General features: G+C 34.2%; 2 protein-coding genes across 2 annotated transcripts; one reads left to right on the top strand and one right to left on the bottom strand.

Moving 5' to 3' along the window:
• Nucleotides 1-572: 572 nt before the first annotated feature.
• Nucleotides 573-4034, bottom strand: LOC140882264 (NADH dehydrogenase [ubiquinone] flavoprotein 2, mitochondrial). The gene is made up of 10 exons (XM_073288170.1): nucleotides 3820-4034; nucleotides 3671-3703; nucleotides 3503-3568; nucleotides 2709-2825; nucleotides 2024-2101; nucleotides 1843-1948; nucleotides 1672-1718; nucleotides 1054-1131; nucleotides 875-940; nucleotides 573-809 (listed from the first exon to the last, which is right to left on the bottom strand). Exons 1-10 carry the CDS (start codon nucleotides 3883-3885, stop codon nucleotides 702-704), a joined length of 765 nt encoding a protein of 254 aa, XP_073144271.1. The 5' UTR covers nucleotides 3886-4034; the 3' UTR covers nucleotides 573-701.
• Nucleotides 4035-17209: 13175 nt separating this feature from the next.
• On the top strand, nucleotides 17210-19075 carry LOC140883626 (phospholipase A1-Igamma2, chloroplastic). Its single transcript, XM_073290171.1, has 2 exons — nucleotides 17210-18531; nucleotides 18722-19075. Exons 1-2 carry the CDS (start codon nucleotides 17261-17263, stop codon nucleotides 18960-18962), a joined length of 1512 nt encoding a protein of 503 aa, XP_073146272.1. The 5' UTR covers nucleotides 17210-17260; the 3' UTR covers nucleotides 18963-19075.
• The last annotated feature ends 5412 nt before the right edge of the window (nucleotides 19076-24487 follow it).

Here is a 24487-nt window from a genome sequence, read left to right on the forward strand (position 1 = left end):
AACTCTAAGTTGATCATAATAAACGTGATTAAACGTGTTTAATCGAGATAAAATGTGATTTTTGTAAAACAAAATTAAATTTTTTTATTTTTAAAAATAAACTATATCATTTTAAAAATCTCAAAATAAAACCATTTTTTTCAAAATCAAATAAATAAATCCGGTCACATATTTTTCAAAACTTTTTTTCTTCAAAATTTTTGTGTTCTGGGTAATATTTAAAATTTTTGATGCGGTCTAGCTATAGACATTGCTAAAAATTATAGTTTTGATATTTTTTTGTTTTTAAAAATTTGAAAAATTGTGTGTTACTATTAAATTTATTATATATGTGTTTTAATAAAATCTTGAAACGTTTTTTCACGTTTTAACTTGTATTAAACACGTTTAAACTTGTGAAACTTGAAACTTGATCTTGACGTTTCGCCGCGTTTCGTGTTTTTTAGAACCTTGATTATAATATTACCATCTTTGAAAAAAAAAAAAAAAGTTGGTGAGCCGGGACGACATCCCCATCTTTTGTGGGACATTACCCACTACACAAATTTTATCCGTTACAGAGCCATACATGATACAACTAAAATGAAAGGTTTAATATAAATTCATTTCAGTAGCCAAACAACTTATAGCCTGTGATGCTCTCAAATCCAACAAATTTGCATCATTATTATGGACAAATTTTGCAAAAAAAACAAACTTGTTCAGCATGCATCAAGATCCCGACATGGAGGAGCCTTAGGCTCGCCTAGTAACGCAGTGTTCCCACCTTCTGGTCCTGAGTTGATGCGATTTGGGTTTTGCGTGCCACGCTGAAAATAAAAATATGTAAATAAATGAATTTAGAAATTACGCCTCTTCAACTTATTCGTCTTACCGGTGGCTTTTCCCCTCTTCTCAAAGCCTCTACCAGCTCAACGACTCGCTTAGGAGTAACATCTTCCTGTTCGTAAAACACGCCGGTGTGATATCATATGAGGTTCAAATAATTAGGTGTCACCACATGAAAATGAGAGACAATTGCGCAATAACATTTGAAGAAACAAACGAGCTTACATAATAATTGTACGTATATCCCTCAGATCCATTTGAGTAATCAGCAACTGTAATCATCGGAGCATTTACACAACATCCCTATGGGAGCGATAATATATCCCAGATCACGTTGCAATCAAAGAACATAAACGATATTTCATAGATGTTCGGTACTTTAGACAACAAAAGTTCAAAATAACGATACGGGTATTTGAGAATATTTTTGTTGTTCACATTTGAGATATCGCAATCCACCATGTTTTATGTTGCACACTTGAAATGGTAGGGTAATCCATGCAATTGCCTCGAGAAAAAAACACATAAAATTTGGACTATTCCTTCATCTTATGTTGTGAAGTCCAATTTAAAGTATACAACTATCCTCTATTTCTTTTCAAGTATGTGCGGAAAAATGGAAGTTATTTAACCTATACCAAGTGCTATTTTGATTCAAGAACAATAATCTCACGTACTTTCACAAGGGAAAGAAACTGAAATACCAAAACAGGTCTTTTGAGACAACAGACCGAGAAGTAAAAATTGAAGTCCATCACTACTAATTGGTATCAATGGTAGACCAGAGATATATTACATAAAAGGTGGTTACTCCAGATAGAAAATATCATCAGGATAACTCACCATGCATTCCATTTCTCCAATAGAAAATAGGCCATCCTTGGTTACTTCTGAAAAGATTAATTGACGATTCCAAATATAAATCAGACTAGGTGATCAAAATCACCAAAATGAGTTTATTTCAAACGGAATCAAACAAAGCAAAATTACTGCACAAGTAATTCAGAACATTACCATTGCGCTTTACTCCTAGATGTTTTAATAATGCTTCTTCAATGTCCCTAGAACCACGTACCATGCAAGGTGTTGTCCCACATACCAAAAGATGGTATTTGCCAACCTTAGATCGCCAAAAGTTTTCAAATTTAACAGTGAAAAATCCTAATTACCACAAAATTGATGCAGAATATCTCACCTTTGTTCGGTTGAACATCGAATAGAAGGTTGCAACCTCAAATACACGAATTGGGGCAACTTCAATAATTTTTGCAACCTTCAAGCAATGTAGAAAAATCATAAGACTACACAAACATTAAAAATGATCACATCTACTGCTTTTGCTAATATGACCACTCTCTAATTTTGCCATTTTATGTACCAGTAACCATTTGAATACGGAAGGATTTTATATGAACACATGCTCCACATGTTACCTGTTCAATAATCACACTTCATGTCCTAGATGTCTAGTGGTCCAATATGTGATGCTAGTTCAGCAGTTCTATTTTTTTACAAGAGAAATCAAAAGTATCGAGTACTTGAAGCACCTTCTATTTAGATATTTACTTATGCACATAAAAGCTAAAGGAAAGTAGATGACTTCATTGCCATTTAAAAATTAGATATGCCCCTTAAACAATAACAGAGAAATTCTTCAACAGTTCAAGTAGCAAGGAACCTTCATCACTGCACATAATGTTAATGACATGCTACTGAAATTGAATTGCACGAGAATCAAGTTAAGTTAATCATTGATCTTATAATTTATAATTCACTGAGATGAGTGACATTAATCTTATTTAAGATTTACGTAGTCAATCACCATCTTATTCAAATAAGATGAATCAATATGGTTATCGAATGCAATGATGCCAACATACATGATTCATAGCCGAAACTGGGAGCCAGCCTCCATGTTGCTGTTGTGCAAGATCCAGTAAAGGAATGACAGCAGATCGTTTATAATTGGAAGGATAGTGAGATAATATCTCAGTAACCTGTAAAAAACCAGAGATAGTAGTAGTTAACCAGTGAATAGCCTGATCTTAGCTTTTGAGAGAACTTGCACACGACTATTCATATCCGAGCGCAAAGTTCACATGACTCAAAACTAAAGCTCCATTGCATAACAAGGACGCAGACATAAAAAACGTAACGAATGCAACATCTAAGATCTTAAGTTGATTCTACAAACAAATTCCTCCAGGTAGATTAGGGAATCTACAAATTAGTGACTGGTGGAGTGTCCGCGAGACTTCAATGAAAGTATTGAAACATATTATCAAGAAATGTGCACCGACTTCAGCAAACATGCCAAATAGTTGCTATTCTTAGCAGTCACTCAGTCCCTGGATTCCTATGGCCATAAATACCAACACAAAGGCCACCGGACGAATATCAAATTCCTTTCGAATGGGCCAATTTAGATGCTATGTACCGAAGAACCACAACTAAGATAACCTCACACCTTCAGACAGATACCAGATTATCAGCTAAATCTATTGTGGTAAAACTCCCAAATACACAAATTTGACACCAATGCCACAAGTGAAGTTGCAAGCTGAATAAAGAACTGGAATATCAGATTAAGATACGCCTATATCAAAGTAGTGTTACCAAAATCACACACAAAATCGAGAGTGTTGAATAATCACAAATAATGAACATCACTAGCCTTTTCTTTGTTTGCAACGGAGAATTCCCATGGAAGATCCGGATTATTGTCTGGGCTATCAATATGCTGCATTCCTCGGAAATTTAAAAAAAAATAAAATGAAATCAAATGCTAACATAATATACCGTTGAAAAATTTCAATTCTGAGGAAAACAATAATCAACTTACATAGTTCAGAGCAGTCGAAAACGATCGCGATGGCTGCGTGGACATCGTTCATCAACCCGAAAGGACACAACAAAACCATAAAACGAAAGTTCCGAATAGATTGATAGGTGCGAGAAATACAAAGAAACAATGCAGGAAATGGAGCAAACCTGGGGGAATTGACGGAAGGCCTGACGGATCTCAAGAATACGTTGAGAGGCGAGGCGGCGCAACATTTTCCGAATGAACTCGAGGATCCTGAGCTACGGCTCCGACACTGAGAATAGAGATTTTGGGGCAGAATTCAGATGCCACAGAAGATCCAGGTCCCCTCTTTCCTACCGTGCACCGGAGGTGCGTAGTACGCCACACTCCATAAATGGGATTTGGGCCTAATGTTCCTAATGAAACGCCAACCGGCCCACCATGCCAAATAATTCAATTTTTATTGCAAGGCCAATAAAATTTTACATAAGAATTAATAACTTATGAACTTGATATTTTATGATAATATTTTATTAGACGAGGATAATCGTATTACCATTAATCTAAAATATAAATAAAATACTATGAATAACTATAAATTTTAATTAAATAATTATAAACATTTTGAAAATTATTGATATGGCTATTATCTCTAAATCTTTTACACAAAATTTTAAATATATATATATATATAATTTAATTTGTAGTCAAAACAATGACTACATATGATTGTCAAGTTTGATCATAGATGACATGTTTTGGAGTGAAAAAATTCTCTTTGTTGAAGGCGATCGAAGTATGATACATTAACTGTTGAACTGTTTAAAAGATTTGAGTTGCACTGTTACCACCATTTATAATTTTTTGGTAAAACAATAAATGCTTGGTCCTACGGCTGGTATCAGATTCAAGTTCATGAGTTCGATTCTCATTGATTGATTGCAAGAATCTCAATTATTGGGAGGAAGGTTTTTTGGGTGCAATAATTGTCCTGTTAAGTAGAACGATTGCAGTATGAAACGTAGGCTGCATACGAAATCTTTAATGTACATTAGTCACAATGCATGCCATGAGCATAATAATGATACATTCCAACATTTTTTTTAAAGATATATATTCCAACTTTTGGTTTCATATTATATTATCCCTAAGATGCGATCATTCAGAAATGCCATTTCACACAAACATTAAGAAAGTGTTTGGAAAAAATAATTTTTTATAAAATAGTTTTTTATTTTATATTTTAATAAGATATAAAAATTATATAAATTGTTAATGATATTAATTTAATAGTAATAAATTGTTAAAAAAAAATAAAGATAATATTAAATATTAAAAAATAGACTATGCAATTGACGCATGAAAAAAGAAATATAATTTAAATAAATGAGATCGGAGGGTATTCATATTATGCCATGGGCAAAACCAATAGTCATTCAATAGAAGGTGACAAATCAGTACACTCACGTTTTAAATTCATGGTGAAATTATAAGAGTTTTAATTCAATTTTGTCTATCATTTACAGCATAGCATTTCACAAAAGCTTTTTCTTGATTAATCAACTGTGTCAATTGAATTAATCTATTTTAAGTTTTATTTTTTTATGAAATAAAAAATATAATTTAAGTTTTACTTGAAATACTTCATATCAAATATTGACGTCTCATTAGTATTTAATAATATTAATGTATTAATTTCTCAAAAAAAAAAAAACTAAAGTATCAACTTTTATTATTAAAAAATACGACTCATTTGAACATGTTAATTCTTAAATCAGATTAAAGTAACACAATAATTCTAGAAAAACCAAAATTTATTTCTTATATAAATCAATTATAACCTTCGACATCTTTGTTTTTTCTAGGACCAAATTAGAATTATACACTGTACAAATACACAAAACAATCGATCTAATATCTGGGAACTTCGACCCTGCAGTTGTGATATTGCCCCAACTGCAGGAAAAGGGTCCAAATTTGCACACATAATTATTTTCATGTGTGAACCACACATGAAAATAAATCAAATCTATCTAGACCCTTAGGCTTTAACCTTACAGTTGGGACAATACCACAAATGTAGGGTTGAATTTTCCCTAATATCTCATATCTGCCTTATCCTTTATTAAACAAAGAATACAAGAGATGATCATTATATAGAAAAAATCAAAATAATTTTTATTTTGTATCTCATATATATAAAAAAAAAAAAGTTTTTGCCGATAAAATTCCGCCAAAACTTTATTACTAAAAAGAAGAATTTTTTTCCACCAAAAACGGAAGTACAATTTGTGTTAAAAAAATATACTTAATCATTTTTTTTTGACAAGAATAGATTAATCATATTATTCAACATATTACGTGTTTATATATGATTAATTATTATATATATATATAATTAAAATTCCGAAAACTATGTTGTTTAACAGGGAAATATTTGCCAAAAAATAGCACCATTTTAGTTTGTTTTAATTTTTTTTTAAAGATGACGTGTTTATAAATTATATGTATCTCAATTTATATCTATTAATTAAATTCAGAGATTTTTTTGATTTCTCATTTATTATTATAATTAACTGTTATTCGAAAAAAAAATATTGCTTCAGATCAAAATTTTAAATCATTTACTTCATAATTAGATTGCCGAAAGACCAACATTCGAATATTAAACACAATATTTAATGATATCATGGAAAATTTACAAACAATATCATGATTTTAGCATTACATCCATGATATTTACTTTCTAAAAAATTAAATAATAATTTAAGATTGAAAAAAAATCATGTGTAATACACTATAAATGTTAATTATAAATGTAGATTGACCGGCTAAATCGGTGTGATATAAATCTACTGGCAAGCGCACCATGTTAAGTAATAGTAAAGTGGACTGAGAGTCCAAGTATCGATCCCACAGGGACTGTTGTCAATTCTCAAAAATTAATTATTTTACTTAATCTAGACAAAATAATAAAAAACACTTTAATTTAAATAAAATAAGAAAATAAAATAAAAACTGCTTAAAAAATAAGAATAAAAGTAACTGAAGATAAAAATAATTAAAACAAAGACAACCAAGACATACGTAGGTACCGAACAAATCATGTAACATGTAGTCGATTCAGGACTCAGATTTAATCTTAATTTACGGGAATTCTCCTAATTTGTTCAAAGGACTATTTCTAGAAAATCAAACCTATTCAAATATTGATGAACTAATCTTTTGTAATTCTAATCAAATTTGAATGCATTAAATATTTATGAAAATTCAGTTTACACCCAAATCGCACATTGAAACCGAATTCTATTTCTAATCGATTTTACCATGTGTTAATTATCAGAGTGATCAAAATCAATACATTCTCTGTCGACTTGGAATCGATTAACATGTAAGCAAACAATTGATCAGACTATTCACAAGACAAATATAAATCTGACAATCAATAAAATAAAATCAACTCTGAAAAATCCCAAACAAACATCCAAGTTTTCTACATGAATTTGTTCGGCCTAATCACGCCGTCTTGGTTGAAAACAAACTACTCAATAATTGAAACTATAATTCAATAAATAAAAATAAAGATGAATATAAGAACAAAAAGTGTAGAAATCTTCTCCCAAGCTTTGAAGCCGCCTCCCTTGTGTTGTCTGTGTTCGGAACCCCTCTTTCTGATGCAAAAATCGGTATTTAAGTGTCCAAAGATCTCTAAAAGATAGACTCTTTTTCGACCAAGAGTTTCCAAATATATGGAATCTGCACGCCACGCTCGCTCGAGCGAGCAACTCTCTGTCCCGGAAGATTTTTGGCAAGTCTGGCTCGCTCGAGCAAGTGGATTTTTCTGCTCCGCGCGACGATTTTGAAAAATTCATATTTTAAGTTTTAGCCGTCGGATCAAGCTGAAATTTGAACAGCAGCTTTAAAACATCTTAAACTTCATTCTGAAAAGTGGAGATCGGATTTGGATCTCTCTAAAATTAAATATAATTTTTCGATCAAGGCTGCTCCGTAATTCACTATTCAAAAATCCATTTTCATACAAAATTAACCCGGAGAGTGTAATACAAACACAAGAATTAAAACACATAAAAGCAATATGAATGCACATAAAATAGACATAAAAATAACATGAAATAATGCACACAATATGCACTTATCAACACCCCCATACTTAAACCTTGCTCGCCCTCGAGCAAGATATGCAAAAACACAATATGCAAACAACGACATAAGTAAGAATGAATCATGAACAACATAGCCTCCGACAAGTTTCAACTTCAACAACTAAAAAAACCTCAAACTTTTGAATTGTTCACAATACACTGTCAGTTTAACGTAAACGTGTGTGTGTTCCATGCCATTCCAGTTTCGTGCAACTTCAAAAGAATCTGTCCTAAGAATGTTTAGCGACCTATGACAATTCAATGCAAGTATCACAATCTAGCACTCCTTCATCCCAACAATCCCAAACAAAAACATGCACTTTCTTGAGATTAATTACGTACCTCTGAATTTTTCACCCGGTATTTTTTTATAAGCCCCATTAATTACCCGCAAACTTAGCTATAACTAAGATAGGATTCGGATTTCAATCCCCTCGTCTATAGCCCGGATGGAGCATCAATCCCATTTAACCCGCAAACTTAGCTATGGAAGAATGATTAGGATTTCAATCATTGTCCAAGCCCGGATGGAATTAACTTTTTTTTTTCACAAAAAATTTTCAAAATTTTTTTATAGGTACGCCCAAGATCATACATGCAATGTCTAACAATCATCGAGAATCCAAAGACACTATCATGATCAAAAAACACCTATTGTCGTGCAATGGTCAAGCAAACACGAACTTCATCAATTACATCGCTACACTACACCAGTCTAACATGCGTGCTTAAGATGATTCACGATTCAACCAACAGTTTCTCATGTTCAATCAAAAGCAACATTTTCCAAAAACAATTTTTTTTTTTACAACTCTATCATCATCGGCCAACATTCATCATTCTACTTATTCACACAACACAAACACAAAACATAATGATATGCATGAATACGAACTATATGCAATAAACGAAACCAAATAAATGCAAAAGACAATGATGAATGAAACAAAACTAAATAACACCCCCATACTTATCCAAAGCATTGCCCCCAATGCTCTAGAACAATGAACAAAATACAAAACAAACACACAATGAAAACAAAAATAACACTCCCCTGGTTGCGTATTCGTCCTCTTCCTTCTTGACAGTATCAGCTGGGACAGCAGCAGCAGACTGTGTATATTGGCAGGCTCAGAAAACTGGAATGGGAAAGAAGTAAAAAATTAAATAAAAAAAACAAAAAACAAAAAATAAAATAAAAAACAAGGGAAAGAACTCTGGGTTGCCTCCCAGTTAGCGCTAAATTTATAGTCTACAGCCCGACTATGCAGAAGCAACCATCAAAGAGTGGCTGCCGCCCATATTATGAATAATACGACTTTACGTATGAGTCTTGATTTTCTACGCCCTCAAGCTTGGCGTGACATTGACTTTGTAAGCTCATTAGTCCAGCAATACTCGGTATGAATTTTTTCTTTTTGAAGGAGACTCCGAATCTAGGCTGAAGCTCATAGAGGATGGAATATGCTGGAGGTGGCGTCAATGGCAAGAAAGAATCTTCGAACGGTGTACATGGAACGACCATTGACGAGGTAAAATATGTAGCCTTGTATGTTTCTTCCTCCTCCAAGTCCACTATTGGCTCTTCTTCACAAGAAAATTCCTCAAAAATAATTTCCTCATGCTCTGGCTCAATTACTTCACGCTCTTGGCAGATCTTAGAAACTAGTTCTCTATGAAGCGCAATTTGTTCATCTAAAAGACTCAAAAATTTTATGCGGTTTTCGAAGAACTGGTTTGTCTCTTCCTGCCTTTTCACAAAATTCTCCAACTGATCCACATAATCCTCAAAATACCCTACACACTCTTCTTGATGCTCCGGTGGTTGGTTCGCAAAATTTGTGGAGTTGAATTCTGGAGGATATTTGTGACTCCAACCTTGCAATGAAGGATCAAAATGCCAATGGTAGTCAAAATCTGCCATATCATTTAACAAGTACATAGCACTGTTATAATCTCTATTGAACAAGTGACTGCCAGTTGCCCAAGCTCCATAATCTATCCAACGTCTTGTTAGGTCATCCAAACCACCATAAAAAATTTGAACTAGAGTGTAGTTCGAAAAATCATGACATCTAAACCTGTTAGCCAAATCATTGAATCTCCCCCAAGCAGCATAGAAGGGCTCCGAGTATTGTTGGCCAAACCTTGTGAACACCTGTCGATGATCCATCTCCAAATACCTCACAAGTAAGAAAAAAAATAATTAAAAATTAAAAATAAAAAAAAATAATGCAAGAAAAAAAATGTCTAGTCTAGAGCAAATAATCTATCCTAATATTAACTTAACAGTCCCCGACAACGGCGCCAAAAACTTGACCGACTAAATCGGTGTGATATAAATCTACTGGCAAGCGTACCAGGTCAAGTAATAATAAAGTAGACTGAGATTCCAAGTATCGATCCCACAGGGACTGTTTTCAATTCTCAAGAATTAATTATTTTACTTAATCTAGACAAAATAATAAAAAGCAATTTGATTTAAATAAAATAAGAAAATAAAATAAAAACTGCTTAAGAAATAAGAATAAAAATAACTGAAGATAAAAATAATTAAAACAAAGACAACCAAGACACACGTAGGTACCGAACAAATCATGTAACATGTAGTCGATTCAGAACTTAGATTTAATCTTAATTTATGAAAATTCTCCTAATTTGTTCAAAGGACTATTTCTAGAATAATCAAACCTATTCAAATATTTATGAACTAATCTTTCGTAATTCTAATCAAATTTGAATGCATTAAATATTTATGAAAATTCAGTTTACACCCAAACCGCACACTGAAATCGAATTCTATTTTTAGTCGGTTTTACCATGTGTTAATTATCAGAGTGATCAAAATCAATACCTCATCTGTCGACTTGGAATCGACTAACATGCAAGCAAACAGTGGATCAGACTATTCACAAGACAAATATAAATCTGACAATCAATAAAATAAAATCAACTCTGAAAAATCCCAAACAAACATCCAAGTTTTCTACATGAATTTGTTTGGCCCAATCACGCCGTCTTGGTTGAAAACAAACTACTCAATAATTGAAACTATAATTCAATAAATAAAAATAAAGAAGAACAAATGAAGAAAAAGTGTAGAAATCTTCTCCCAAGCTTTGAAGCCGCCTCCCTTGTGTTGTCTGTGTTCGGAACCCCTCTTTCTGATGCAAAAATCGGTATTTAAGTGTCCAAAGATCTCTAAAAGATAGCCTCCTTTTCGACCAAGAGTTTCCAAATATATGAAATCTGCACGCCACGCTCGCTCGAGCGAGAACAGGTCTCGCTCGAGCGAGCAACTCTCTGTCCCGAAAGATTTTTGGCAAATCTGGCTCGCTCGAACGAGCATCGACTCTCGCTCGAGCGAGTGGATTTTTCTGCTCCGCACGACGATTCTGAAAAATTCATATCTTAAGTTCTAGCCGTCGGATCAAGCTAAAATTTGGACAGCAGCTTAAAACATCTTAATCTTCATTCTGAACGGTGGAGATCGGATTTGGATCTATTTAAAATTAAAAATGATTTTTCGATCAAGGCTGCTCCGTAATTCACTATTCAAAAATCCATTTTCCTACAAAATTAACCCGGAGAGTGTAATACACACATATGAACTAAAACATATAAAAACACATAAAAGCAATATGAATGCACATAAAATAGACATAAAAATAACATGAAATAATGCACACAAAATGCACTTATCATAGATATAATATACAATCCATAAATATCGGCATCACATCCCTCAATATTAAAAAAAAAATTCACGAGAAATGTTAAATATACATGTATATATATACATATAATTCCGTAATAGTTGCATATATGTATGTTCATATAAATCATTCCATAATATTTTCTTTCCAAAACATTTGACAATTCCACCTCTAAAATAAAAAAATAAAAAAAATTGATTCTTGCACAAGATTATAAATTCTAAACTTAAAAAACACAGAACATTAACAATAATATACGGTAATTTAGAATCTACAAGTGTGTGTGTATATATAATCCCAATATTTCAGCATTTCATCCATGATCTATGCATTCCAAAAAAATTAAAAAACACCATTTAAGATTCAAAATAAATCACGTATACTTATACAAGAAACATTAAATATACATGTATATATATAACTCCATAATATTTGTGTATATTTATATACATATATATCATACAATAAATTTACTTTCCAAAACATTTGATAATTCCACCTCTAAATTTCCAAAATAAAAATCATTTAATTCCTGAAGAAGAGTATAAATTCGAAAATTTCCAATAATGAATTGAATTAATGTATAAATATGGTTTATCGTGCAAATAATCTGATATAACATTTCAACTTCAATCAAATCATCACATCTCAATTGCACCTTTTTTTAGAGTTATCCCTGAACTAGACCCTTCACAATGACATTGACCGCTCAAACTAAGGTTAATACGTTGTTATGATCTGCCTCCATATCAAAAGAAAGAAGATCACATCATGAAATGCATATTTCAAGATGTTGAGGTATACATAATTTTTTTTTATATTCATCTTCTATTTATCTTCGATTTATTATAAGTTTTTCTCGATTTTTCAGGGAACACGCATACATGCAACCGTAAAATCTGGTGTCATTGATAAATTGAAGTCAATACTAAAAAAAGGATCGTCTTTATGCTATCAAAAATATGATTGTCGTCCAGAATAAAATGAAGTGCAAGACAACGTCAAATAAATACAAAATCAATCTTATCAATAAAACAAATTTGTGCAAGATAGAATAAGATCGTTTTCCATCAAAGCTCTTTGAATTCAAGAGCTTCAAAGATTTGAATAACACAAATGTCATCGATGAAAAAGAAATTTTTGAAATGTTTTATTTTTCAAGTGTTGTGAACTTAACAAATATTGTTAGCTTTTTATTATTATATTTTTGTTTTTGGATCAACTCCTATATTTATCTTTTTTTCTAGATGTCATTGGCGTAATGGTTTCTAGAGACCGTCCTAAAAATAAAGAAATTAATGGACGTCCTACGAAGCTAATTGATTTTTTCATTGCAGATTGAGAGTAGAAATTTTTTATATTTTAATCTATCCCCTTTGTTTTGTTAATTAGTAATTTTAACATAGATGGATTCCATGTTATATTATTTATTATTGTTAGGCAAAACAAGTTACCATGCACTTTGTGAAGAAATTACGTTGAAGAAATGATCAACTTTTTTAATACCAATTGTGATGTGCCGGTGATTATGGTTCTTCAAATGTATCGTGCGAGAATATATAAGGGAGAAGTAGGCGTTTCAAATATATTTTATATCACAAAGTTGATATTAAATAGTGAATTCGAGGAAATACTTGAATTTCAAAATATGTATTCTTATTCTTTTATTACTTCTTTTTGTTTAAAATTTTAATAAATTTCTTTGAGTTCTTTACATAAAGTCAATGTCTCTTCGGATTTAGGATCACTTCGGCCAGTACTCCAACGAAATCATTAAGCACCATGTCATTGTCATCTACCCAAACTATTATTAATGAACTTAGCAATTCAAATTAAGGATATTTTCAGGACTATAGAACAAGTGTCCGAAAACGATGAAGTATAATTAAAATTTAACTAATAATTTGGGTAAATGTAACTGATTTATTTATTTTTATTATTTACACATTGGTAGTTTTTGGGTATATGCAAGAATAACTAGTTTCCATGGAATGTAATGGAAATTGGATTTAAGGAAGTTTTTCAAAATTTATAAGATAATTTGTTTGTTTTCTAATTGTATATATGATATATAATCCATTTAGCTAATGTGTGAGACCTCGGTTCTAAACATATAGTTTCGGATATAAACAAAAATTAAGCATACAAGATCCAAGAATAAAAGCAATAAAGAATTTTTTTTTAAAAAATAAACAGTGCCTCTCTCGATCGGTAGAACTCAACCGATCGAGCGAGCAAGAAATCCAAAACTTTCTGCCCGGCTGAAATCAACAGCACCGCTCGATCGGTAGAGTTCAACCGATCGAGCAGACAAGCTTTTTACAAAACAGAAACATGGCCCAAAGTCCATCGCTTGATCGGTCAAACTCTACCGATCGAGCAATGACAGCACAAAGCTAAAAAAATCAGCAGAAATCTTGCCAAAGCTCAAGTCCAATACATTCAAAACATAAGAAGGGTCATAATACATGCAACGACAACATTCAATCCACAATGCTCGCATAAACGATACAACATAAACAACGAAGTTCGAGATCTAAACATGTTCCAATATAAACTAGATAGACATGCTGATTCGACTTCTAAATCGAGTCCCACTTCTATCTCTCACTCTTGATGTTAACCAGGTCTTCGCTGACTCGATCCTGCCCCACCTGTTGCCAAGTACATATACAAAACAAAGCAACAAACGGATAACTCTGGTGAGAATGATATTCCCAGTAAAAGCAATATAACATGCAATAACAAGTAAAATAACAACAACATGCTTTCAATACAACAACATATTCAATGTCAATACGAATGAAATTCATGTCTTTAAAATCGGGATATCAACTCTGATAAACAAGGGATTGCTGCTATGCTTTTGGGATCTCAAGGATGAGACCACGTAACAACTCACTGACTCTCCCAATAGAGGTGGTGCCACGTATCTCATACCCCTAGACTTTGGTGCGACTATAAGGAGTATGCTGACGCTAGGTGAACTTCTACAACCCAGGTCACTCGCAGTATAGCCCCCAAAATGTCTGAACAAAAAGGGTCGTTCTGCCCACTGAAATCAAAGGTTTGACTCAAGATGAATGCATAATAAAAACATAAAGCATTAAGCCATATAAAAAAAAGCTCAAAAAACAAAATACAAGTCCCACATTCTAGAACAAGTATTGATGCAAGTATGTGATTTAAGGGAAACTCAAGAACCAACTGTCTCGAGTGTGCTATTCCGCTAAAACGATGACTGCTTGTACCTTTCGATACGAATAGCTCCAACTCTGGATAAGCTACAATAAAAGGTTATATCAAAAAGTTTACAACTTAACAACAACGAACGCTCAAGGTAAACTCTTTACCGCTCTTCGTCCAACTCTTCGACGATCGACTGCTGCTAACTCTGGGCTCGACAAACTTCAAAAAAATCTATACAAAGGCAAAAAATGATCAACAACGACGAACAACCCAATAGTCAAAGTTCTAGTACTCAAACCGGCGACATAACGACTATAAATTGATCAAACTGGAAACACAGACAATAGTACAACATTGCAAACAACTCAATTCAATGCTAAAACATAAAAAAAACAACTCAAATCCAACACATCTCAAAAACTCCATTTTCGAATTTGGCATCCAAAAATCATAACAATTCCAAACGACGCTCTATTTCAAAACCGACTGAGGATAATCGATAAGAACTCGTTCAAGAACAACATAACCGAAACTCAATCGATTCTAACAACATCCAAAAATAAAAGTACAACTGATCGTAGAAATACTTACGATAGAACAAAGCTCTCGCTGCTGTGATCGCTAATCTGCCTTCAGAAATAAATTCTAACGGACGGATCGAACAGAAACCAAAATCACAAAGCTTAATGAAGCTATGGGGCGTCTATAATGGAGGGAACGACCAAGGGGAGGATATGGAGGTGATGGAGTCAAGTCAATGCCCTTTAAATATAAAATAAACTTGATATTTGCATTTTAGTCCCTGAAAAATCCAAAATTTGCAAAATAGACCCTGATCAAACTCAAGTCGGCTCTTGAACTCTGTAATCTCCGATTATCTCAAATAAATTTAATTAAGATAAATTTGGGGCGTTACATAATGTGTATTTCAATTATTCGTTCACAAGCTCATTCTTACTATTTTTTTTATCATTAATTGTATAAAATAACATCACGTACATCGCACCACATATGTTTAATTTAAAGAATTATTTTTATAGTCTTTAAAAGTACTTTTTCACGTTATTCTTATTAGTCATTGTAAAATAAATTTTTTTACATTTTAATTTTATAGTCAAAATTTTTCATATGATTCACGAATTTAATCATATTATACACGAGATATAGTGCGTGCATCGAACATGTGAAATACTAGTTCCTATTAAAGTATAGAGGTGATAAATATTCCCAAAATCCCGACCCTCTCGAATCTCCGTCCATTTTCGTCTCGAAAAAATCCCAACCCGATATTTTTTGGATTTTATAAAATATTATCCCGATGGAATTTCCGATCCGTCTAGAAATAATATTATAATATATTTTATTAATAGATTGAGCTAAATATTATTGGGTTTCAATCCATATAACAATTAATTGTGAACTTAATTCACATAATTGTTTATTGTTGGAACGATCGAATTGTAGAATCACGAAATGATATTTTATTTTTGTGCATTTTTTAAAAATAAATTAATTATTTAATTAATTCATATTTATAATTAAGTAATTAAAAAAATTATCTAATAATTTGTATCCGAATATTTTATTAATAATTATCCGATACACAGTATGATACGATGTTCTGCTTTTTACAGAACTTTGAAGTATTATCTTTAATAATTTAATATTATATGTTATAAGTTGAATATATTTTTTATTTAGAAATATAAGTTTATAAATAGTATTTTTTAAATAAAATAATCATTTTTTTAACGAAATCTTAAACATGAAAAAAATTTCGGGATTTCTTCTCCTTATCCAAGGAGGTTTCGAATATTCGAGCCCTGAAATGTATTGGGTACGGGATCGTGAGAAAAAAAATACTCGATTTTTTTCGGAACGGGTTCCGACCCTATTCCATCTCTATTAAAGTATACCAAAAAAAAAAAGTGAGACGATACCATTGTTTGTTTATACCACAAAGCATAAAAATGGATTGTATTAAACCAATTATCGAGTGCAAAAATCTCTCTCGTAAATATGACATTTTTGGAAGCTGGAACCAATTCAAATAAGATATTTATAATTTACAAGGTGAGACCAGAAAAATAATAAGACAAAAGCGTCGACCATGGAAATCAATTGGCAATTAAAATTCACAAGGGACCCAAAAAAAAAAAAAAAGGAAATACATTTGAAAGGAACTCCATGTACGTATGAATTAATAAGATGGATATTTTTGTAATTTTATGTGTAATATGTAACCTAAATGTAACCATTTATATACACATAACATTTCACTTGTAATTAATTATGAATAATGCTACATGCACATAGAGTGTTACACGTTGGGTTACACAATACATTTGAAATTACATGATTATCCTACATGCATTTTTTTAAAATTTTTTCTAAATAAAGTGGAGAGATAATCATGTAATTTCAAGTAAATTGTGTAACCCAACGTGTAAAACTCTACGTGCATTACCCATTAATTATATGCGTCTATATAGATCGATTAATATCTCTAACAACAAAGTTGCATCAATCACAATATTATCTGAGGTGCTATATCAACAATGGCGGTCTCTCTCTCCGGAATGATTCTCCCCTTCTCAAACCCGCTTCTCCAGTCCCGGAAACAGCTCGATTACGTCGGGAAACTCTGTCCAATAAACTCGAAAACTCGTCCCAAACTTTCGACAACTAGACGGTTGATTCCTGCTAGGGTGATATCCGTGGAGTCGTCTAGCACCTTAACCGGGCTTCAAAGAGAATTAGTATCAGAGGCCGAAACAGATACTACGAGGGCAGTGGCGGATTGCTGGCGCGAATTACACGGCGAAAACAACTGGGACGGGATGCTGGACCCGATGGACCCTTTGCTTCGGCACGAGCTGCTCAAATACGGCAGCAAGGTCCAAGCTTGCTACGACTCATTCGAGTTCGACCCGTCTTCGAAATACTTCGGCAGCTCCAGGTATTCCAAGTGCGAGCTTTACGAGACTCTGGGCATGGCAGAAATTGGGTACGACATCACCCGATACCTCTACGTCACATCCAACATGAAATTGCCCAACTTCTTCAAGAAAACGAGATGGCCTCGAGTCTGGAGCACAGACGCTTGTTGGATGGGCTATATCGCTGTTTCCAACGACGAAACTTCGAAGAAGTTAGGGAGACGCGACGTTAGCATCATCTGGCGGGGAACTATCACTAGACTGGAATGGATCGCCGACCTGTCGAATTTCTTGAAACCAGTATCTTCATCCAAAATCCCATGCCCCGATCCTTCGGTGAGAGTGGAAGCAGGTTTCCTCTCTATATACACCGACGCAAAAGATAACTGCGACTACTGCAACTTCTCCGTCAGGGAACAGGTCCTCGCAGAAATCTACAAGCTGGTTAACGAAACATACGCCCACGAAGAGCTCAGCATCACCATAGCAGGCCACAGCTTGGGCTCGGCGCTGGCCGTTTTAACCGCGTACGACGTCGCGGAGACGGTGGTTTCAAGACGAAAAGACAGAAGGAACATACCCGTGACGGCGTTCACCTTCGCCGGGCCGCGCGTTGGAAACAACAGATTCAAGAAAAGGGTGGAAGAATTGGGGGTCAAAGTGCTGCGGGTTGTTAATGTACACGATGTTGTGCCCAATTCTCCAGGCTTCGTGTTCAACGAGAAAACACACCCGACGATTATGAATATCGTGGAGCATTTTCCCTGGGGGGCTTACACCCATGTGGGAGTGGAGCTGGAGCTGGATCACAAGATCTCTCCCTATTTGAGACCCGACGGGGACCTGGTTTGTGCACATAACATGGAAGCTTACCTCCACGTGCTCAATGGGTTCGTCGTCCGGTTAAATACGACAGTGTTTGCAACCTTTGAATTTTTCTTAACAAATTTATTAAAAAAAAAAAAATCCATAACAACTTATTTTTTAGAGGTTGCAAGCACTACCTAATTAGTATTTTTGATTTAATTTCTATTAAGCATCGATAACATATACAAATTGTTGTGTACGTTTATGGTGCAGGTATCATGGTAAGGGGAAGAAATTCGAGGCGGCGATGGATAGGGATCCGGCGTTAGTGAACAAGGCGAGTGATTTCTTGAAAGATGAACTTGAAATAATGACGTATTGGGCGCAGAATCACAACAAGGGGATGGTATTGAAGAATGGGCGTTATGTGCAGAGTGAACGCGACATGGAGGATCATCTTACGGAACATAATCATCATCACGTCCAACATATACGCGCCGCCCATCAACCGTAATTTCTTTATATTTTCGGAAATGGAAAATTCGATGCTGTCTTTCGGATAGTAACCCGCCTTTAGAAGCATGTTGTATTTAAGTTGCTTCAATAGTGTAAAATGGGGTTGGAATATAGTTTTGATCATTGAAACTAATAGTACCAATATATGATTCTACTCTTTCAAATATAAAAGCTCCAATAATCTAGCAATGGGGAAGTTCCCAAGGATATGGATAACATTTTGATTTTAAATGTGATTGTTTATCCTTTTGGGAAAATCATATTTTTGACCATATAATTAACAAAATTTCCTATTTTTGGTCGTGTTAATCATGTATTTTTAATCATGATTAGATAAGATGTTTTATTTTTAGAATATTGTGTGTCATTTGGGTTAGCCGCGACGTCCTACGGAAAAAAAGGTTACATGATTAAAAATGTGTTCTCATTCACAAGACCAACAACGGGAAAAAAATGCAAATTATAAATTCAATAAAAAATTATAAATTACAAAATCATAAGGAACAAAACGCAAAAAAATACAAGTTATTGAATTAAAACCAATATTTGAAAAGTTATAAGACTAAAACAAAAAAACATATCAACTTAAAAAACTAAAATAGAAATTTTTCCTTAAATCGACCGAATAAAAGTTACAAACCCAACGGGTTTGGATCCCCACCCACAGCAGGGGGTGCTATGCCGTTTACCCCCACAGCACAATATTCATTTTTTTTTGATTTTTTTAAATATATTTAATTCTTTAATTTTTTTTATAAATAATTTTTTGTTTAATTTTCTCTAAAATTATGGGGTTTTTGTAATATATTTTGACCTTTTTAAATTATACATTTTATTTTTTTTAAACATTCATTTTTTTTATCTTACCATTTTTTTGTATCATTTTTTCGTCTTATAATTTATATATTTTAGGAGACTTATATTTATATTTCAATATTATATAATAATGCACTTCTATTGAAATTTATGATTTCAAGAGAATTATGAGTGTGCATTATTTTGTTTAAACCGAATTAACCACCAAATGAATTCAAAATTTCAGTTTAGTTAATTCAGAAATTCGGTTTTAGTTTTAAAAAATTTAGATTTTTGGTTTTCATAAAAAAAATTCGGTTAACCTAATTAAAGAAATTATAAATAATTATATTTTGGATTTTTTTTATTTTTATTAGACTTTACGTATAATTTATGATATTTTTTAAATATTTATATATTTAATATTATACTTAATTTTTTTATTTTTAATTTATCAAGAATAATGTGTTTTATTATGATAAAAATTTCATATTCAATTATTATTTTTATAATTTTTATTTTCACTGTTTAAAAAATAAATCGGTTATGTTATTTTTTTAAAATTTACATATACCTTATGATATTTTTAAATGTTTATATATTTAATATTATACTTAATTTTTCTTATTTTATTCCAAGAATAATGTGTTAAAAATGATGCAAAAAATGAAAAGATAAAAAAAAGACATATATTTTTTAAAAATAAAATGTATAATTAAAAAAAGAAAGGCCAAAAGAGAGAAACAAAAAAAATCCAAAAATTTTAGCCAAAAAAAACACAAAAATGTAAATAAAAATATAGATAATTAAATATATAACAAAAAGCAAAAAAAAAAAAAGAATAATGTTCTGTGGGGGTGTTTACCCCCATAGCACCCCCTGCTGTAGGCACCCCACAGCAGGGGATCTAATCCCAAACCCAACAAGTAATGAATCAATCTTGAAAACCATGACACACGATCTTCTCTTTCGTTTTTTTTTTTCCTTTCACTCATTTATATTACCATCGGCATAAACCCCAACTTTCCTCTCTCACTATTAGTGTCGTACACGATCTATTTCAACTTGCGCGTATTGGAATATATTCTATATTATCTTTTGTATATTTTGTTTTATCTCTTGTATATTTTGTATATTATGTTTTCTTTTATTTTCTTTAGGTTTACTAGTTGTATATAAACACATAATGTATTCATTCTCAAAAATATATGAAAATTATATTTTTTTATCAGTTTCTACATGGTATCACGAGCTTCTGACATACGCCACTAAAATCCTAACCCTAACACAAAAAATTGTCGTCGTCGCCTTCGTCACTCTTTCGTCGAGCTGCCGTCGCATCTATGGCCACCACCACCACCACTCCAGTCGTCGCCCTGCTACTCCGATCTCCTTTAATGATGCTGCTCATGCGCCCTTGAAGCTTACCATCTCAAACTATCTCTCAAGGCGTCTGCAGTTCACGACTCTCCTTAATTACTGGTTATGATCTGCTTGGATTTGTTGATGGTTCTCATCTTTTTCCGACCAAATTCGTCACAATCACCACCACTCAAATGTTAAATCTTGCGTACACCGCCTAGATCCACCAGGATCAACTGATATTGAATATCATATATTGGATCATTGTCTCCATCCTTGATTTCGATTATTGCTACTGTCACCACATCCGCCGATTCTTGGAATACCCTTGCTCTACCTATGACAAGCCCTCTCGCGGCCGCATAACCCAGTTAAAGATGCAACTTTGTAATCCGATCAAGGGCTCTCAGTCCATCACTGAGTTCATGCAGGTTATCAAATCTAAAGCTGATGAACTGGCTCCCATGAATGCTCCTCTTGATATTGAGGCCTTCACTATCAAAGTTCTTCATAGTTTGGATGATGACTATAAAAAACTTACCCATGTTATTCAAGCCCGAGATACTGCAATCTTGTTTGAGGAGTTACACGACAAGATTCTCAATCTTGCTGCTCGTCGGGATTCAAAAATATCACTTTCGGCCACTACAAATATGTCTGCCAGATCAACAGGATCCTACCGCCGATCGTCGCGCCGCAGCAACCCGTCCGCCATCCTGGCGGTTGGTCCTCACGTGCTCCGCAACAGCTGCCTACGTTGTCCCAGGGCCAGCGTGCCCCACGCCTTTATCTTGGGCGCTATCAGCACTGCGGTTGTCAGGGTCATTTTCCCAAACGATGTCCGGACTTTCAGTATCTGCCAGCTTCTGTTCCTGCAACGCCTTCTGGGCACCCTTAATCTACCTCTAGTCAATCTGCTTCCACATAGGTTGCTTAATCGTTTGCGCAATCATCTATTTTGACTAGATTCTTGACTCAAGTGCCACTCATCACGTGACCTCTGATCTTGCAAATCTCTACATGCATGCCCCTTATCCTGGTTCTAATGTTGTCGTTGTTGGTGACGGTACCGGTCTTCCCATCACTCACACAAGTTGTCTCTTACCGCCCATTAAACATATTTCCCTACAATTTCCTAATGCCCTTTGTGTGCCCTTGATTAATAAGAACCTTTTATCGGTTTCTCAAATATGTAAATCTAATGATGTCTTGATTGTTTTTTCTCTCTTCTTTTGAGGTTAAGGATCCTCGCACCGGGGAAATTCTCCGTCATGGTCCACTTAAGGGCGGTGTCTAATCCTGATCTGCATCCACACCATCTTCACTACTGGCTCTCTCTTTCTCTATCGTGTCCCTGCCAGTCTGGCATAGTCATATAGGCCATTCGTCTGATCGAGTCTTATGTCAGTTAGTCGTGTCTAATTCATTATCGTCCTTTAGTTCTCCGTTGCATCGTTTTAATTGTAATTTTTGTCAGTGCAGTAAAAGTCATAAATTACCTTTTTCATGATTTTTCTCTCTCTTCGCAATTTTCCCTTGAACTTATTTTTTCTGATGTTTGGACCTCCCCGGTTCTCTCATTTGATGAATATAAATATCATGTTATTTTTATTTATCATTGCAGTAAATATATTTGGCTATATTCTTTAAAACATAAGTCGGATGTTCTCTCCGTCTTTCGCTATTTCAAATCTCTTGTGGAGAAACGATTTGGTCGTCCTATTCTCACCCTGTACACTGATAATGGCGGTGAATCCTTGCTCTCAAATACTTTCTTCGTTTGCATGGGATTTGTCACCTGACCACGCCTCCCCACACTCCTAAACACATGGCTTCTCTGAACGTCGTCACAATCATGTTGTCGAATCTGGTATGGTGCTTCTACATCAAGCATCTGTCCCCAACAAATTTTGGTCGTTTGCATTTTCCACAACGATTTATCTTATAAATCGACTACCTAAACGCAATCTTTCCTACAAGTCACCCTTCGAACGCCTATTTAGTGTCATACCAAATCTCTCCGAACTTCGTATCTTTGATTGTCTCTGCTACTCCTGGCTTCGCCCATACGCCTCCCATAAGCTTACACAACGCTCGTCCCCTTGTATCTTCCTTGGTTACTCACTCACACAGAGAGCCCACCTGTGTTATGAGTCATCCTCTGGAAAAATCTTCGTTTCGCGTCATGTTATCTTTGTTGAGTGTGAATATTCATTCACCAGTGGTGGTTTTGGTGTCGGTTCCTCTCCGGGAGTGTTGTCTGGTGTGCCGATGGAGGATTCCCTAACTGCTGCTCCTTCACCTCTCTGTTCCCTTGAGTCGTGCCCTTTACCAATCACCTGCACCCCTGATCCGCCACCCCCTAACCCGCCACCTGTCGTGCCGCACCACCCTGCTTAACCCCACGGCCAAACTACCTAACCCATCATCCGACTCGAGTTACAACACATATCCTATGGTTACCCTTTCCAGAAATAATATATTCAATCCCAACCCTCGCTTTGGTCTCACCACTATCACTAACTCTACCCCATCTGAACCTACCATACATACCTCAGCTCTCAAGGATCCTCGCTGGCGTGCAGTAATGTCTGAGGAGTTTGATGCTCTTCTTTGTCATCACACTTGAGATCTTGTTCCCTCTGAAATATCTCATAATGTTGTTAGCTGCAAATGGGTGTTTCTAATTAAACAAAAATTGTAAGGCTCTGTTGACCGCTACAAGGATCGCCTTGTTGCGAAGTGTTTTCATCAGTGTCCTGGTCTTGATTACTATGACATCTTCAGTCCTGTGGCGAAGCCCACTACAATTCGCATTCTCGTCTCTTACGGTTTCCAATGGGTGGTCTCTTCGTCTGATGGATATGAATAATGCTTTTCTTCAGGGTCAATTAGATTATTGTATTTATATGGCTCAACCGCCTAGTTTGTTGATGATTCATATCCCTCCTATGTCTGTAAGTTGAACAAGGCGATCTATGAACTTAAACAAGCATCGCGCACTTGCTACACTGCGCTTCGTCAGTCTTAATTAGTGTTGGCTTCACTTGCTCTTTAGCTGACACGTCTCTATTTATTTATTTATGGTTTTGGAGGCATTACTATATATCTACTTGTCTATATTGATGATCTGATTCTCACAGGGAATGATTCTGGTGCTCTCCAAGGCTTCATTGATCGATCGAGCGGTCGTTTTTCTGTAAAATATCTGGGTTTCTTGTCTTATTTTCTAGGTGTTGAGGTTGATTCCTATTTAGAGGGTTTTTATCTGTCGCAGAAAAGCATCTTCTTAATGTTCTTACTAGGATGAACATGGCCGAATCAAAGCCTGTTCAATCGCCTCTAGCCACGTCTTCGGCCCTGCAC

Source organism: Henckelia pumila, chromosome 2, assembly GCF_033568475.1.
Source record: "Henckelia pumila isolate YLH828 chromosome 2, ASM3356847v2, whole genome shotgun sequence".
In the NCBI taxonomy this organism is placed as follows: domain Eukaryota; kingdom Viridiplantae; phylum Streptophyta; class Magnoliopsida; order Lamiales; family Gesneriaceae; genus Henckelia; species Henckelia pumila.